Source organism: Salmo trutta, chromosome 3 (genome assembly GCF_901001165.1).
Source record: "Salmo trutta chromosome 3, fSalTru1.1, whole genome shotgun sequence".
NCBI classification, from domain to species: Eukaryota; Metazoa; Chordata; class Actinopteri; order Salmoniformes; family Salmonidae; genus Salmo; species Salmo trutta.
The window spans coordinates 37,956,795-37,973,628 of NC_042959.1; the positions used below are offsets into that span (position 1 = coordinate 37,956,795).

Here is a 16,834-nt window from a genome sequence, read left to right on the forward strand (position 1 = left end):
ATTTCGAAAGTCAAACCCACCTCTGGTGTGCATTGCCAAATACGTTTTTATTTTCGTGTGATATACGGCCTCTAAGCATATAATATAGCTCATTATTTGTATTTATTTTATACTTTTTTTTGCTCATCTTTATCAAGGGATCCAATAATTCCGGACCCCACTGTAAAGGGCTGTCCCCGAAAATAACAACAAACAAATCTTGGTTGTCTGAAAAGTGGTCGAAAGTACAGACAAATGTGGAATTTATATATAGACATACCCTATGTGTTTTAATAAAATCAACTAAATTAATTGAGCTTGTCTGATGCTTTAAACTTACTGTTTGAGATAAGATACATGACTCAACCTGACCCAACCATTCTCATCCAGTCCTGCTGGCCTTTTCAGATTCTGCAATTACTCTCCTGAAGTTGCTGGTAATAGGCTATACGAGGAATCAGCAACCATTCTCATGTGGAATGCCAATTTATCTTACCATTTCTACCGATCTGAGTGCAGTTATGGTTTTCATATGTACATTTTCATGGAACAGTTTAATTTATAATAATGTCTTCCTATCTCAATCTTTTTCATGTGGTTAATCAAAATTGTGTCTAAATTAAAATGATACAAACCTAAAGTAACTTCTATTGCCAACTATGTAAAAATGGCCTACATAAAGCCAACAAATAAAAGTTAAATATCCTGATGGGAAAAAAAATATATATATAAATGACATTGGCTACTCATGGTCTGTCTGTAACGAACTTGAAACATTGTATCAACTATTAACTTGGGTCCAGCCTGAAGCTTGTGCTAGCGAACTTGCAACATTGTATAAAATATTCTGGGCCCTCAAGAGTTTCCTGCACCAGTGAGCTTGGGACAGACACAGCTGTGGAGAAGATGGAAAGCTTAAAGTTTCTTGGCGTACACATTACTGACAAACTGAAATGGATCACCCACACAGACAGAGGCTAAAGAAATTTGCCTTGTCACCTAAAACCCGCACAAATTTTTAGATGCGCAATTGAAAGCATCCTGTCGGGCTGTATCACCGCCTGGCACTGTACCGCCCACAACCGCAGAGCTCTCCAGAGGGTGGTATGGTCTGCCCAACGCATTACCAGGGGCAAACTACCCGCCCTCCAGGACACCTACAGCACCTGATGTCACAGGAAGGCCAAAAAGATAATCAAGGATATCAACCACCCGAGCCACTGCCTGTTCATCCCGCTATCATCCAGAAGGCGAGGTCAGTACAGGTGCATCAAAGCTGGGACCGAGAAATTGAAAAACAGCTTTTATCTCAAGGCCATCAGAATGTTAAACAGCCATTACTAGCACATTAGAAGCTGCTGCCTATAGGCATAGACTAGGAATCACTGGCCACTTTTTAAGGAATCGAACACTAGTCACTTTAATAATGTTTACATATCTTGCATTACTCATCTAATATGTACATACTGTATTCTATACTATTCTATGGTATCTGTCGCTTAATGCTTACATATCTTGCTTTACTCATCTCATGTATGTACTGTTTTTCTATACTATTCTACTGTATCTTAGTCCATTCCGCTCTGACATCGCTCGTCCATATGTACAGTTGAAGTCAGAAGTTTACATACACTTAGGTTGGAGTCATTAAAACTCATTTTTCAACCACTCCACAAATTTCTTGTTAACAAACTATAGTTTTGGCAAGTCGGTGAGGACATCTACTTTGTGCATGACACAAGTAATTTTTCCAACAATTGTTTACAGACAGATTATTTCACTTATAATTCACTGTATCACAATTCCAGTGGGTCAGAAGTTTGCATATACTAAGTTGACTGTGCCTTAAACAGCTTGGATAATTCCAAAAAATGATGTCATGGCTTTAGAAGCTTCTGATAGGCTAATTGACGTCATTTGAGTCAATCGGAGGTGTACCTGTGGATGTATTACAAGGCCTATCTTCAAACACAGTGCCTCTTTGCTTGACATCATGGGAAAATCCAAAGAAATCAGCCAAGATCTCAGACATTTTTTTGTAGACCTCCAAGAGTCTGGTTCATCCTTGGGAGCAATTTCCAAATGCCTGAAGGTACCACGTTCATCTGTACAAACAATAGTACGCTAGTATAAACACCATGGGACCACGCAGCCGTCATACCGCTCAGGAAGGAGACGCATTCTGTCTCCTAGAGATGAATGTGCTTTGGTGCAAAAAGTGCAAATCAATCCCAGAACAACAGCAAAGGACCTTGTGAAGATGCTGGAGGAACCGGGCACAAAAGTATCTATATCCATAGTAAAACGACTCCTATATCGACAACCTGAAAGGCCGCTCAGCAAGGAAGAAGCCACTGCTCCACAACCTCCATAAAAAAGCCAGACTACGGTTTGCAACTGCACATAGGGACAAAGATCGTACTTTTTGGAGAAATGTCCTCTGCTCCGATGAAACACAAATGGAACTGTTTGGCCATAATGACCATCGTTGTGTTTGGAGGAAAAAGGGGGAGGCTTGCAAGCCGAAGAACACCATCCCAACTGTGAAGCACGGGGTGGCAAGTGTCATGTTGTGGGGGTGCTTTGCTGCAGGAGAGACTGGTGTACTTCACAAAAAGTCAAGGAATTGGAGTGGGCATCACAAAGCCCTGACCTCAATCCCATAGAAAATATGTGGGCAGAACTGAAAAAGCATGTGTGAGCAAGGAGGCCTACAAACCTGACTCAGTAACACCAGCTCTGTCAGGAGGAATGGGCCAAAATTCACCCAACTTATTGTGGGATGCTTGTGGAAGGCTACCCAGAACGTTTGACCCAAGTTAAACAATTTAAAAGCAATTCTACCAAATACTAATTGAGTGTATGTAAACTTCTGACCCACTGGGAATGTGATGAAAGAAATAAAAGCTGAAATAAATAATTGTTATTATTCTGACATTTCACGTTCTTAAAATAAAGTGGTGATCCTAACTGACCTAAGACCGGGAATTCTTACTATGATTAAATGTCAGGAATTGTGAAAAACTGAGTTTAAATGTGTTTGGCTAAGGTGTATGTAAACTTCTGACTTCAACTGTATATAGTTTTAATTAATTTCTACTTCGATTTGTGTGTGTTGGGTATATGTTGTGTAATTTGTTAGATATTGCTTGTTAGATATTACTGCACTGTCAGAGCTAGAAGCACAAGCATTTTGCTACACCCACAATAACATCTGGTAATTATGTGTATGTGTCCAATAAGATTTGATTTTTAGGCTTTTTGCGCAACGGATAAGAAGCAGTGCTTGACTTGGGCAGGAGCTCACCGGAGCTGAGTACCGGCACCTCAAATGTTCTACTGCTTGAGCTCCTGTTCCTCTTAAAGAATATTAGCTCAAAAGTATTGTGGCGCTCCTGCACCCAATATAAACAGCACTTAAATATAAAAAATGACCAGCGCCCAAAATGAGTACCGGAACCTATTTCAGTCCAAGTCAAGCACTGATAAGAAGTAATCAGGTAGGCCTATTTTTATGACGTTTCCACTGGATCAGAGCTTGACATTTTTCCCTTTCAGGCTGAGTGGTTATCGAAAGGGAGAGCGACGTTAAGGTTTTTCAAATGGCCTACATTGAGGAACTATTGTCATTCTCAATGGATGTAAAAACAGACTTTGCTTGCTTGCTGTTTGAGGTAAAGAATGAACATTACTTTGACAAGCTCCACAGCTCATTAGTGGTGGTGCGTTAAAGTTATCAGATCCCCAAATGGGCACATTTAAATGCCTACATTTGAGCACAGGCCAGGTTGCCTATAGGCCTGTATACGTCTATGCGTAATCAGGTGCACATCCTTACGCAACATTGACAGGATCGCTCCAAACAATAGACAATGACTACATTTAAATTGACTAAACTCATAAATGGTATGAAATTAACCAAAACTTGTTTCTCTCAAGTGTAGCATTGGTTGTGCCCTCTGCAAACAGTGTCCACTTCGACAATGAGAACGGTAAGACTGGAATAATATATTGAATGCATTAACATAATCATAACCAAACAAGCATGTTAGATTAGAAATGATAGGAATTAACAGTAAATGTACTACTGGTGATATGTAATGTGGAGGTGATATACACTAACAATCAAAAGCAAACAATTCACACAATGAAGTTATGAAACAATATATGTGCACAAATTGTTGGGAGAGAACACATTATGGAGAAGTGCATTGGGCTTCTTGGGCGCTGCGTGGTCAAGCCGACGTCTCTATTGGCAATGTTGCATTTACGATGATATGGCTCTGCAGAAGTCAGGGTATTTATACTTGCGCTTCGTAGAGCATTACAGAGCTGTTTGTTGTGAACGGAGTTGTCAAGGAAGGGAGTTTGTGTTTATACAGGATCTACCGCCCCCACCAACCGTCAACCAATTGTGTCAATGCGGAGCTATACAGAGCCCTCCGCATTGTTACAACATATGGGAGGTGCATGGCAATGCGGTACTGAGCTCAATTTGGCGCCTCCGCAATTGCGTCACACCCTCCATATGGAGCCTCCGACCACATTTTCGGATCAAGCATAAATCGGCTTTTAGTCTAGTCCTCCAAAATGGATTAGTTCACTAAGATGGTGTGTGTGTGTGTGTGTGTGTGTGTGTGTGTGTGTGTGTCGGGGAGCCATGGCTGAGAGGAGCTCATGAACATATACATACATATACATACATACATACATACATACATACATACATACATACATACATACATACATACATACATACATACATACATACATACATACATACATACATACATCTTAGTGAACTAATCCGTGTGTGTGTAAAAAAAGAAACGTCCCTTTTTCAGGACCCTGTCTTTCAGAGATAATTGGTAAAAATCCAAATAACTTCACAGGTCTTCATTGTAAAGGGTTTAAACACTGTTTCCCGTGCTTGTTCAATGAACCATAAACAATTAATGAACATGCACCTGTGGAACGGTTAAGACACTAACAGCTTACAGACGGTAGGCAATTAAGGTCACAGTTATGAAAACTTAGGACACTAAAGAGGCCTTTCTACTGACTCTGAAAAATACCAAAAGAAAGATGCCCAGGGTCCCTGCTCATCGGCATGAACGTGCCTTAGGCATGCTGCAAGGAGGCATGAAGACTGCAGATGTGGTCAGGGCAATAAATTGCAATGTCCGTACTGTGAGACGCCTAAGATGGCGCTACAGGGAGACAGGACGGACAGCTGATCGTCCTTGCAGTGGAAGACCACGTGTAACAACACCTGCACAGGATCAGTACATCCGAACATCACACCTGCGGGACAGGTACAGGATGGCAACAACAACTGCCCGAGTTACACCAGGAACGCACAATCCCTCCATCAGTGCTCAGACTGTCTGCAATAGGCTGAGAGAGGCTGGACTGAGGGCTTGTAAGCCTGTTGTAAGGCAGGTCCTCACCAGACATCACCGGCAGCAACGTCCCGTATGGACACAAACCCACCGTCACTGGACCAGACAGGACTGGCAAAAAGTGCTCTTCACTTAAAGGTCACAGTTTTGTCTCACCAGGGCTGATGGTTGGATTCGCGTTTGAGTGTTACACCGAGGCCTGTACTCTGGAGCGGGATCGATTTGGAGGGTCCGTCATGGTCTGGGGCAGTGTGTCACAGCATCATCTGCCTGAGCTTGTTGTCATTGCAGGCAATCTCAACGCTGTGCGTTACAGGGAAGACATCCTCCTCCCTCATGTGGTACCCTTCCTGCAGGCTCATCCTGACATGACCCTCCAGCATGATAATGCCACCTGCCATACTGCTCGTTCTGTGTGTGATTTCCTGCAAGACAGGAATATCAGTGTTCTGCCATGGCCAGCGGAGAGCCCGGATCTCAATCCCATTCAGCACGTCTGGGACCTGTTGGATCGGAGGGTGAGGGCTAGGGCCATTCCCCCCCAGAAATGTCCGGGAACTTGCAGGTGCCTTGGTGGAAGAGTGGGGTGACGCGCAATCGACCAGTCGACTAATTGGGGTCAGCTCTAACACTGTATTACATAATGTTGTCTGGGTGCACAGTTTATGCTGGTACAGCTCAGTCACAGTGTCCTGTCAGAGGTGTCATGTATGATGATACTTAAACCTCCTAGCCTACTTCTATGAAAAGGCAGCTGTTGGAGTGGAGTTCCCCCTTCTAAAATGTCCCACGACCCTTCTCTCTCCCCTGCAGATCACTGAGCTCCTGGACGATGAGAAATTAGAGGCATGTGAGGAGCTGCCCCAGGACGGCGAGGGCGAGGAAGGCTCCGCTTCCGAATCCCCCCAACACAGTAACACCCAGGTCACTCCCTCTTCAAGGTAAGATAAGTTGATGAATGACTTTATGAACCCCATGGGGAAATTTTGTTTTGCGGCTTTGCGTATACAAAAATATATCAAGCATAGACTTTTAGGAAATAAATACAATGAAAATTAAAAGGGGCAGTTCATGTGCGATTTATCAATGATTCATCTGTACTACAGCTGGGCGATATGTATTGTGATAAATAAATATTTTGCTTGATAAGAGAACTTTTTTTATCAACAGTTACTTCACATTAGCGCCATGGCTCTATACTTTTTTCCCCAGTGCCAAATCAGGACAACTGACATGGTAGCAAATGATTTAAAAAGTAAGATATTTCATCGAACATTCCCTGGATATGTATGTCACATTCCAACCAAGCTGCCTGCTCCACCACAGCTATGTTCTTGTATCTGGGTTAAGCCATAAAGATCTCTTACAGTATAATGTTATTGGGTCAGCTCAGCTCCCACATGAGAGTATTACATAATTGGAATCACAATTTCCACAAAATGCTGAGTGATAAGGCTTATTTATTACAGTTAAAATCAAATTTTATTGGTCACATACACACATTTAGCAGATGTTATTAAGGGTGTAGCGAAATGCTAGGTCCAACAGTGCAGTAGTATCTAACAATTCACAACATTACACACCAATCTAAAAGTAAAAGAATGGAGTTAAGAAATATATAAATATTAGGACGAGCAATGTCGGAGTGGCATTGACTAAAATACAGTAGAATAGAATACAGTATATACATATGAAATAGGTAAAGCAGTATGTAAACATTATTAAAGTGACTGATGTTCCATTATTAAAGTGACCAGTGATTCCATGTCTCTGTATATAGGGCAGCATTCTCTAAGGTGCAGGATTGAGTAACCGGGTGGTAGCCGACTAGTGATAGCAATCATGGTGGGAAATGTTCAGGGCTCTACGCTGACATTTTTTACAAGGAGTAAATCATTTGACATTTAGGAAAAAAAATACATTATTTGAGTGTTTTTAATGATAAGAAATTACTTAAAGTTAATGAATACATGTTTTAGGGAAGACAAAAAAAATTCTGCTGCCACTTTAAGGGGCGGGCCGTTACCATGGTAAAGGGGCATGCCGTCTCTGTCAAACATGCGAATCACTGTTTCTTCCGTAGCAGCAGACATTTGAAGCAAACCCAACTAATATTGAAAAACGATGTAAATAGCCAACTCGACCAACTTCTACATCTGGGCTTTGGCTTTATTAATTTTTTACTATTCCCAAATGCTTTGGTTGTTGAAATAGACATTCTTACCTAACAATGTCAAAATCTACCTGCATTTGGCGGGTGATCATTTCCCGCCGTGATCGTAACTATTTTTCAATCGGGTGACTCCACGAGGGCTCCTGACCCCAAGTTTCAATACACTGAGCAAAATAGTGTATTAGATCATAACGTTTTTTCTCATTCAATGTACTGAGCAAAATGGTGCTAGTTCAGGACCAGGTAGCAGCGTGTCTGCCATGTAAAAGCTGTGCTGATCTCCACTCTACTAAACGGATGAGTCTCCCTTCAATAGTCCAGAGGTCTAGACATGAAAGATAATCTAAGTCTTTCTGTTGATCTCATCTCCTCCTCGCCTCTCTGTTAAGTTCCAGTGCACCTGCACCCACTTTGATCTCAGCAGAGCGCCAACAGGGCTATTGAGAGCTCCACCGCAGGGCCACCATACAGCAGCTAAATGTCAGACTGGTCTGGTATGACAGGCTGCTTAAATCGTATTAATGGAGAACAATTTTAGAGGAGCGAGTCTGTCATTCCTTTACACAATTTTGTCTGTTTTTATGGCCACGCTCCTCCACATTCTGAGCATACTGTTCAACACAGCCATTACAGGAAGCTACACCAACCCCGCTTTTACACTAGTGCTACTCTGTCCATCATATATGCATAGTCACTTTAACCATATCTACATGTACATACTACCTCAATCAACCTGACTAACCGGTGTCTGTATGTAGCCTCGCTAATGTTATTTTTTTCTGTCTTTTTACTGTTGTTTTTATTTCTTTATTTACCCATTGTTCACCTAATACCTTTTTTGCACTATTGGTTAGAGCCTGTAAGTAAGCATTTCACTGTTGTATTCAGCGCACGTGACAAATAAACTTTGATTAGATTATAAGAGTATGCAGAACAATAGGGATTTAAGAGTGACTCATTGTACTCCTGGATTGTTTCAAGAGGTACACGAGGCTGTAAAGATTCACTAGTGCAAAGTAAACAAAATACTTTCAAGATAAAGATCCCAGTCAGCCTCCAATTTAGAGCATAGGCCTCTAGATGTTCTGCTTTTGCTTAGGAACTTTTTTTTCACAGATTGTTGGGGGTGTAGCTTCCTGTTCAAATCGAAACAGAGCTATAAAGCTCTGCCTCTATCAGAGTGGGTTTGGGTGGCTCTGCCTGGCCCACTTGCCCTGTATTTACCCCTTTACACTCGTGCCCATATACTGGTTGAAAATGGCACATTTTGGGCACTGATAAACGCCTACATTGGAACGCAGTGGCTACAGGGTACGCAACTAACTTTTTTCATCACCGCCCCAGTACCGTGCCGAAGTGCAATTTCAACTGTCCCAAACTGAACTTGAACCGTCCCATATTTTAAATTAAACTTTTTTTTATTTTATGTTTTGATATGCCAGCATGGATCTAGGTCATTTGCAGTGCTTTTAAAGTAATTGGTTTATTTCGGAGACCGATTAAATACAGTCTATATTACAAAAACCTTTTTGCATTTTAATGTAAACAAACACCCTTTACATTATTAATAATTATAGTTTATTAATAGAACATGCTAACCATATGCATACAATATATTGGAGAGAAGATTTTTATTGTGAACTGATTACTGAATAAACTTAGACATTCCATTACACCACCAGCTGCCCCATTTAAACACAGCACAACAAAATACAATAAAGAATGCGTGTGTTCCCCAGCCTGACAATGCCAAAATCTACCTGCGTTTGGCAAAATCTTAGTCATTCAGTTTTTTTTTAACAGCCCAAATATTTTTTGTTGTTGCTAAAATCACACCAACAAAACGCAAAAAAACAGATGAGCATGCTTTGTAATGTTTCTAAAACAATACATGTAGTACTAGTAAGAAGTAATGTGGTATATTGTTTAATTTCATTTTCTGTGACCTGAGTCATTTAACCAAAATATCACAGCAGCCTGTAATTTAATGTCTGTGCGCATCACTTCTAAAAATGAATCATGTCACTCTGTTCTTCACTTCCGCACACACAGCGCCAAGACAGGCAGTGTTGCGGCGCGAGGGAGAAATACATTGCACATTTTACAGTGTGCATTCGGTTTAAGTCAGGGAGATACAGCCATATTCTCAAGAATACCATAGTAGCTAGCCATAGCTTACAGACAATGCAAATGCCATAGCAACTCCCGGCACACAAAACCTCAGCTCCGGGCCGGCAGGCCGCAAACAGGCTGGAAGAGAGTCAAATGGGCATTCTAGTAGGCCTATTTGCCAACATTGGAATGATATTCTAGTATTATACATTTATATTAACCGAAATAATTACAAATGCGATGCCTAGCCAGAAATATCATAGGTTTCAAACAATCGTACCTTGATTTTAATAGCCTACAGCCAAAATCCGACCATAGAAAAAAAGCGAAGATTTTCATCTGATATGCCATTTAAACCAACATTTCTTATTCTACTGTCCAAAGGCAGTAAGGCACAATCGTATTGTTGCATCTTCAGATATTCCCTCTTTCTAAGTTTCTACCATTAGGCTGTACCAGTGGCGGTTCTAGACCATTTCAACTGGGGGGGCCAAGCTGGGGCCAGTTGTACTGTTAGAGGGGCCAGTTACATTAGACGTTATGGTTGTCATATCGTTTTCTTCACTGCATTGCAGGCAAAAGACCATGTTCATAATCATTCAACAATTTATTTGCATTTTCTGTCTAATAACGGATGTAAAAAAAAGGACAATAGCTAAAATGAGTTATGTAAAAATTATTTCATACTCCACATTTAGGGGGGCCACTAGGGGGTCCAAAATTGTTGTCACAGGGGCACACTGCCCCCCCCCCCCCCCCCATTATAAAACCTGCTCGCATCAGGTGCGCGTTTGAGAATTGTGTTCTCCCGTAATAGCATTTTGGAACATTCACGCATATGGTTGAGATGAGGGAACATATTTGTGTACTTGTAATGTGAATTATTCATAGTGTATCAACTTTTAAGCTAAATGTTGTAATCGGTTTCATCCTCGTCTTTACGTTTAAACATTTTAGTATGGAACCACTGTTGTATGCATTTTTATATTTTCCCACAACTTTCCCAACATCCCAGACATATTTTTTACCGTCCCCGGGACGACGGAACGCCCTTAATTTCGAGCCCTGAGTGGCTGTACAGTAACATGCTGCAGTATACAGGAAGTCAGAGCTCTGGCTATGCGCTTCCCAGCGCTGTATGGGTTTTGACTGACAGTCGTTCTGAACTTGAGCACCTCGCGCAACAAGAAGTTGACCCATCCCTCCTGCTAAGTTGGCAGCTTTTGCACATTTCTTGTCTGAGTGAGGGAAATCCTTTAAATTAAGAGGGCTCTATGTATTTTTAAAGATGAGACGTTGAGGATTATAATAAATACTGCGTTGATGTCATACAAGCAAGCCAAACACCCTTTAGTCCAAATGTGCAATTTCCATAGAATAAAACTAATGTTATATACATTGTCAACGTTTATGATCACTATGTTTAATGTACAGTTACAGGATGACATGCTGTCACACCCTGGGTTGTTCTGAACAGAACGAGTGTGAAGAAGATTTGCTGCGTCACACGCACCTGAATGCCTCCTTTCTATGCGCATCAAAATTACTCTGTTTCCCTGAATTGCACTGTGAAAGCCTAACACTAATGTCATATTTTATAGCTTAGCTAGCCATGTTGGCAATAGAACACGCTTTCAAATGATGCCCACCTGAACCAGATTGCGATTTAGAATGGAGTGTTTTGGGATTTCGTAAACAACACATTTTTTTGATGGCGGGGATGCAGGGTTGTGTTCCAACCAAAACAACTACAGGTGTGCTTGCTCAAGTTCAACGGCGCAGGAGAAGGAGAACTAGGAGTACCAACAACAAAAAAAGCTAAGGTGCTTTGAGTCATAAAAGTGCATTGAAATTACTTAGGAACTGTGCACACTTTGGAGAGGTGTGTGTGTGTGTGTGTGGCCACTTTGAGATCCCAGTTAGTCCCTTTACTCAAACCCTTATCATTTTTTTCCTTATTTCTTATTTTTCTATAAGAAACATTTACATTTAGCCCTATCCATATAGGCCAATTCTCACTAGTGTAAAGGGTTAAGGTGATTTAAACCCACTAATCCCTAATCCACACAAACAGACAGCCACATGCACCACGGCAGGGGGAAATAGTCTACATGGCTAGAAAGGCTTAAGACAGTGACGCTTGACCCACTGCACATACAGTGAGCTCCAAAAGTATTGGGACAGTGACAGTTTTGGCTCTACTCCAGCACTTTGGATTTGAAATTATACAATGACTACGAGGTTAAAGTGCAGACTGTCAGCTTTAATTTGAGGGGAATTTTCATCCATATTGGGTGAACTGTTTAGAAAGCATTTTTGGTACATAGTCCCCCCATTTTCGGGGACCAAAATTATTGGGACAAATTCACTTGTGTATTAAAGTAGTCAAAAGTTTAGTTTGGTCCCATATTCCTAGCACGCAATGGTTACATCAAGCTTGTGACTACAAAGTTGTTGGATGCATTTGCTGTTTGCTTTGGTTGTTTCAGATTATTTTTGCCCAATTTTAAATGAATGGTAAATAATGTATTGTCATTTTGGAGTCACTTTTATTGTAAATAAATAAGAATGGAATGTTTCTAAACACAATGTGGAGGGCCAGAGAGCAACGGAGATCAGTTCAGAGCGCAGAGCCACGCGTGTGCACATTTGTTGATATTCTTTGCTAGTTAGCGAGTTATTAGCCCACTTATAAGTATAGGTCAGCAATGGGGAGTTAGTGCTTCCTTACAAGAGCATAAAATGTGTAGGCTACATTTCAAGCTGTCTTTGAAAAGCCAGTCAGGTAAAAAGCTAATGTCTTAATTAAAGGGGCAGTGTTGTATTTTGAGACAGGCTTGAATATTGTCATTCTCTGTATGCTAATAATAATACATTGTATTTTGTAAAGTGGTTTCTTGCATCATACAACACAATACAATGCAATTTACAGTCACCTATTTGGCCCATGGTGTTATAAACCAAGTAAAAAAATAATGAATTAATGTCAAGCCCTTCATAATGTAAAAACGTTTAAGTCTCATGCAATGTAGGCCTGCATTGAACACCACATATAGGCTACGGTAGACTATATCATAGAAATCAAAAGCTATTTCCATGTGAAAATGTTATGGGATTTGCTCCATTGGTTTTGTTGGTAGGCCCACATTATGCTCAAATAGCCACAATAGCCTATTGGCTACTGTCTAAAACAGTAAGGGAACAACATTCTCACGTTTACGCTCACAAGACCAAACATTTGCTCTATTCCCCAAAAGATTTGAGGGAACATTACGTATAAGTGAATCTTTCCCAATACTTTTGGTCCCCTAAAATGGGTGGACTAAGTACAGAAAGTCTGCACTTTAACCTCAGTCATTGTATAATTTCAAATCCATAGTGCTAGAGTACAGAGCCAAAACAACAAAACATGTCACTGTCCCAATACGTTTGGATCTCACTGTATTTGTTACCAGTCTTTACTGGTTGTTTTCCTGCTTCGACTCCCAAACCATACACACAGTGGGTTGGCACGCGCTTCTGGGCTATTGTTTTCCCATGGACCCTACTGCTGCAGTGTTTAACACTTTATGGTATGCCAAACAAGGACCGAGAAGGCCCTTTTCAGCTAACTTGACCTCACTCTGTGCCTCCGGTTTCTGAATCATGTCACCAAGGAGCCAGACATGAACTGTGGGGGTGTATGTACAGTGCTTTGGGAAAATATTCAGACCCCTTGACTTTTTCCACAATTTGTTACGTTCTGAAATTGATTCAATAGTTTTTTCCTACCTCATCAATCTACACAGTGATTACAACCTCGAGTCTTCTTGGGTATGACACTACAAGCTTGGCACACCTGTATTTGGGGAGTTTCTCACATTCTTCTCTGCAGATCCTCTCAAGCTCTGTCAGGTTGGATGGGGCGCATCGCTGCACAGCTATTTTCAGGTCTCTCCAGAGATGTTTGATCGGGTTCAAGTCTGGGCTCTGGCTGGGCCACTCAAAGATATTCAGAGACTTGTCCTGAAGCCACTCCTGCGTTGTCTTGGCTGTGTGCTTTGGGTCATTGTCCTGTTGGAAAGTGAACCTTCACCCCAGTCTGAGATCCTGAGCGCTCTGGAGCAGCTTTTCATCAAGGATCTCCCTGTAATTTGCTTTGTTCATCTTTCCCTCGATCCTGACTAGTCTTCCAGTCCCTGCCGCTGAAAAACATCCCCACGGCATGATGCTGCCACCCCCATGCTTCGCTATAGGGATGGTGCCAGGTTTCCACCAGATGTGATGCTTGGTATTCAGGCCAAAGAGTTCAATCTTGGTTTCATCAGTCCAGAGAACCTTGTTTCTCATGGTCAGAGTCCTTTTGGCAAACTTTTGGCAAACTCCAAGCGGACTGTCATGTGCCTTGTACTGAGGAGTGGCTTCTGTCTGGCCACTCTAGCAAAAAGCCCTTGATTGGTGGAGTGCTGCAGAGAGAGCTCCAGAGTTCCTCTTTGGATATGGGAGAACTATGTCAGTGACTATCGGGTTTTTGGTCAAATCAAAATGTATTTGTCATATGCGCCGAATACAACAGTGAAATGCTTACTTCACAAGCCCTTAACCAACGATAGCAAAGGGTCTGAATAATTTTGTAAATAAGGTATTTAAAAATTTTGTTTTATAAATTTGCCAAAATTTTGAAAAACCTCTGCTTTGTCATTATAGGGTATTGTGTGTAGATTGCTGAGGGGGAAAAAATTGTTTATTACATTTTAGAATTTGTCTGAAACGTAACAAAATATGGAAAAAGTTGAGGGGTCTGAATACTTTCCGAATGCGCTGTATGTGCTTGTCCTGGTCGTTCTGTAAATGTTAAGGGGATTTGGGTGGTGGCTGGACTTTACATTTACATTTTTGTCATTTAGCAGACACTCTTATCCAGAGCGACTTACAGGAGCAATTAGAGCTAAGTGCCTTGCTCAAGGACACATCGGCATATTTTTTTACCTTGTCGGCTTGGGGGATTTGAACCGGCCAAACACTTTAACTGCTTGGGGGGATAGGGAGAAGCTTTGGATGACAGCTGCTGCAGAATTAGGGCCCAGTCCCAGACAGACTCATGTAGATAGAAGGGTGGAGTTGGGGCAAGCACTGAAATTAACAGAGATTAAATGGCAACCATCAGAATTGGTAGCTGCCTGTATCCCCCACAACTATTGCTGTGATGCCGGGGATTATGCAGTTACAGCTCTGCCTTTGGTGGTATTATGTCATTTTATAAATGTCTTAAATGTAGTTTTTTTTTAAATATATTTTTAATTCTCTTGCTTATGAAATCATGACGGTAGTCATTGATTAACAATAACACTTGACTGGTCATGTACGATGTGGTTCGGTCGTTGATAGGGTTGCAAAGCTACCGGTAAGTTACCGGAATATTTTGTAATTTTGGTCATTTATACTTGAATAAAAGTATTCATATACAGTACCAGTCAAAAGTTTGGACACACCTACTCATTAAAGGATTTTTCTTTATTTTTACTAAGAATCATGTAGTAACCACAAAAGTGTTTAAAGTGTTTAAAAAATCCTAATATATTTGAGATTCTTCAAAGTAGCCACCTATTGCCTTGATGACAGCTTTGCACACTCTTGGCATTCTCTCAACCAGCTTCACCTGGAATGCTTTTCCAACAGTCTTGAAGGAGTTCCCACATATGCTGAGCACTTGTTGGCTGCTTTTTCTTCACTCTGCGGTCCAAGTCATCACCCAACCACCTCAATTGGGCTGAGGTCGGGGGATTGTGGATGCCAGGTCATCTGATGCAGCACTCCTTCACTCTCCTCCTTGGTCAAATAGCCCTTACATGGCCTGAAGGTGTGTTAGGTCATTGTCCTGTTGAAAAACAAATGATAGTCCCACTAAGCACAAACCAGATGGGATGGCGTATTTCTGTAGAATGCTGTGGTAGCCATGATGGTTAAGTATGCCGGGAAGTCTCAATAGATCGCTGACGGTGTCACCAGCAAAGCACCATCACACCACCATGCTTCACGGTGGGAACCACACATGCGGCGATCTGTTCAGCTGCTCTGCGTCTCACAAAGACAGGGCGGTTGAAACCAAAAATCTAAAATTTGGACTCATCAGACCAAAGGACAGATTTTCAGTGGTCTAATGTCCATTGCTCGTGTTTATTGGCCCAAGCAAGTCTCTTCTTATTATTATTGGTGTCCTTTAGTAAGGGTTTCTTTGCAGCAATTTGACAATGAAGGCATGATTCTCCTCTGAACAGTTGATGTTGAGATGTCTGTTTCTTGAACTCTGTGAAGCATTTATTTGGGCTGCATTTTCTAAGGCTGGTAACGAATGAACTTATCCTCTGCAGCAGAGGTAACTCTAGGTCTTCCTTTCCTGTGGCGGTCCTCATGAGAGCCAGTTTCATCATAGTGCTTGATGATTTTTGCAACTGCACTTGAAGAAATGTTGAAAGTTGACTGACCTTCATGTCTTAAAGTAATGATGGACTGTAATTTCTCTTTACTTATTTGAGCTGTTCTTGACATAGTATGGACTTGGTCTTTTACCAAATAGGGCTATCTTCTGTATACCACTCCTACCTTGTCACAACACAACTGATTGCATTAAGAAGGAAAGAAATTCCACAAATGAACCTTTAACAAGGCACACCTGTTAATTGAAATGTATTCCAGGTGACTACCTCATGAAGCTGGTTGAGAGAATGCCAAGTGTGTGCAAAGCTGTCATCAAGGCCAGTGGCTACTTTGAAGAATCTCAAATATAAAATATATTTTTATTTGTTCAACACTTTTTTGGTTACTACATGGTTCCATATGTGTTAGTTCATAGTTTTTATGTCTTCACTATTATTCTACAATGTAGAAAATAGTACAAATAAAAAACCATTGAATGAGTAGGTGTGTCCAAACTTTTGACTGGTACTGTATATAAAGGATAATTTGCTTAAACACCAATGCTATTCACTAAGTTGATGGTTTATATTTAGAATAATGTTTTGCAGCTTTTTCATTCTATTTTATTTAATTGTAATATATTTTACATAATGCCACAGAGGGCCAGAGATAATTAGACACCTGTGATAATCTGAAGTTCGCAAAAGGGCTACTAGATGTAAAATCAAATTGTATTTATCACATGCGCTGAATACAACGGGTGTAGACCTTA

General features: G+C 41.1%; 1 protein-coding gene across 3 annotated transcripts in view; it reads left to right on the plus strand.

Annotated features, from left to right (window-relative positions):
* Nucleotides 1-16,834, plus strand: part of LOC115174779 (protein FAM13B) — a 76,694-nt gene that overhangs the window by 40,776 nt on the left and 19,084 nt on the right. For 2 of the 3 annotated variants that reach the window (XM_029733671.1, XM_029733690.1), the window contains exons 7-8: nt 3,924-3,971; nt 6,195-6,322. In XM_029733671.1, coding sequence (XP_029589531.1) covers nt 3,924-3,971; nt 6,195-6,322 — 176 coding nt within the window. The remainder of the gene's footprint in view (nt 1-3,923; nt 3,972-6,194; nt 6,323-16,834) is intronic. The other variant, XM_029733680.1, reaches the window with a different exon arrangement.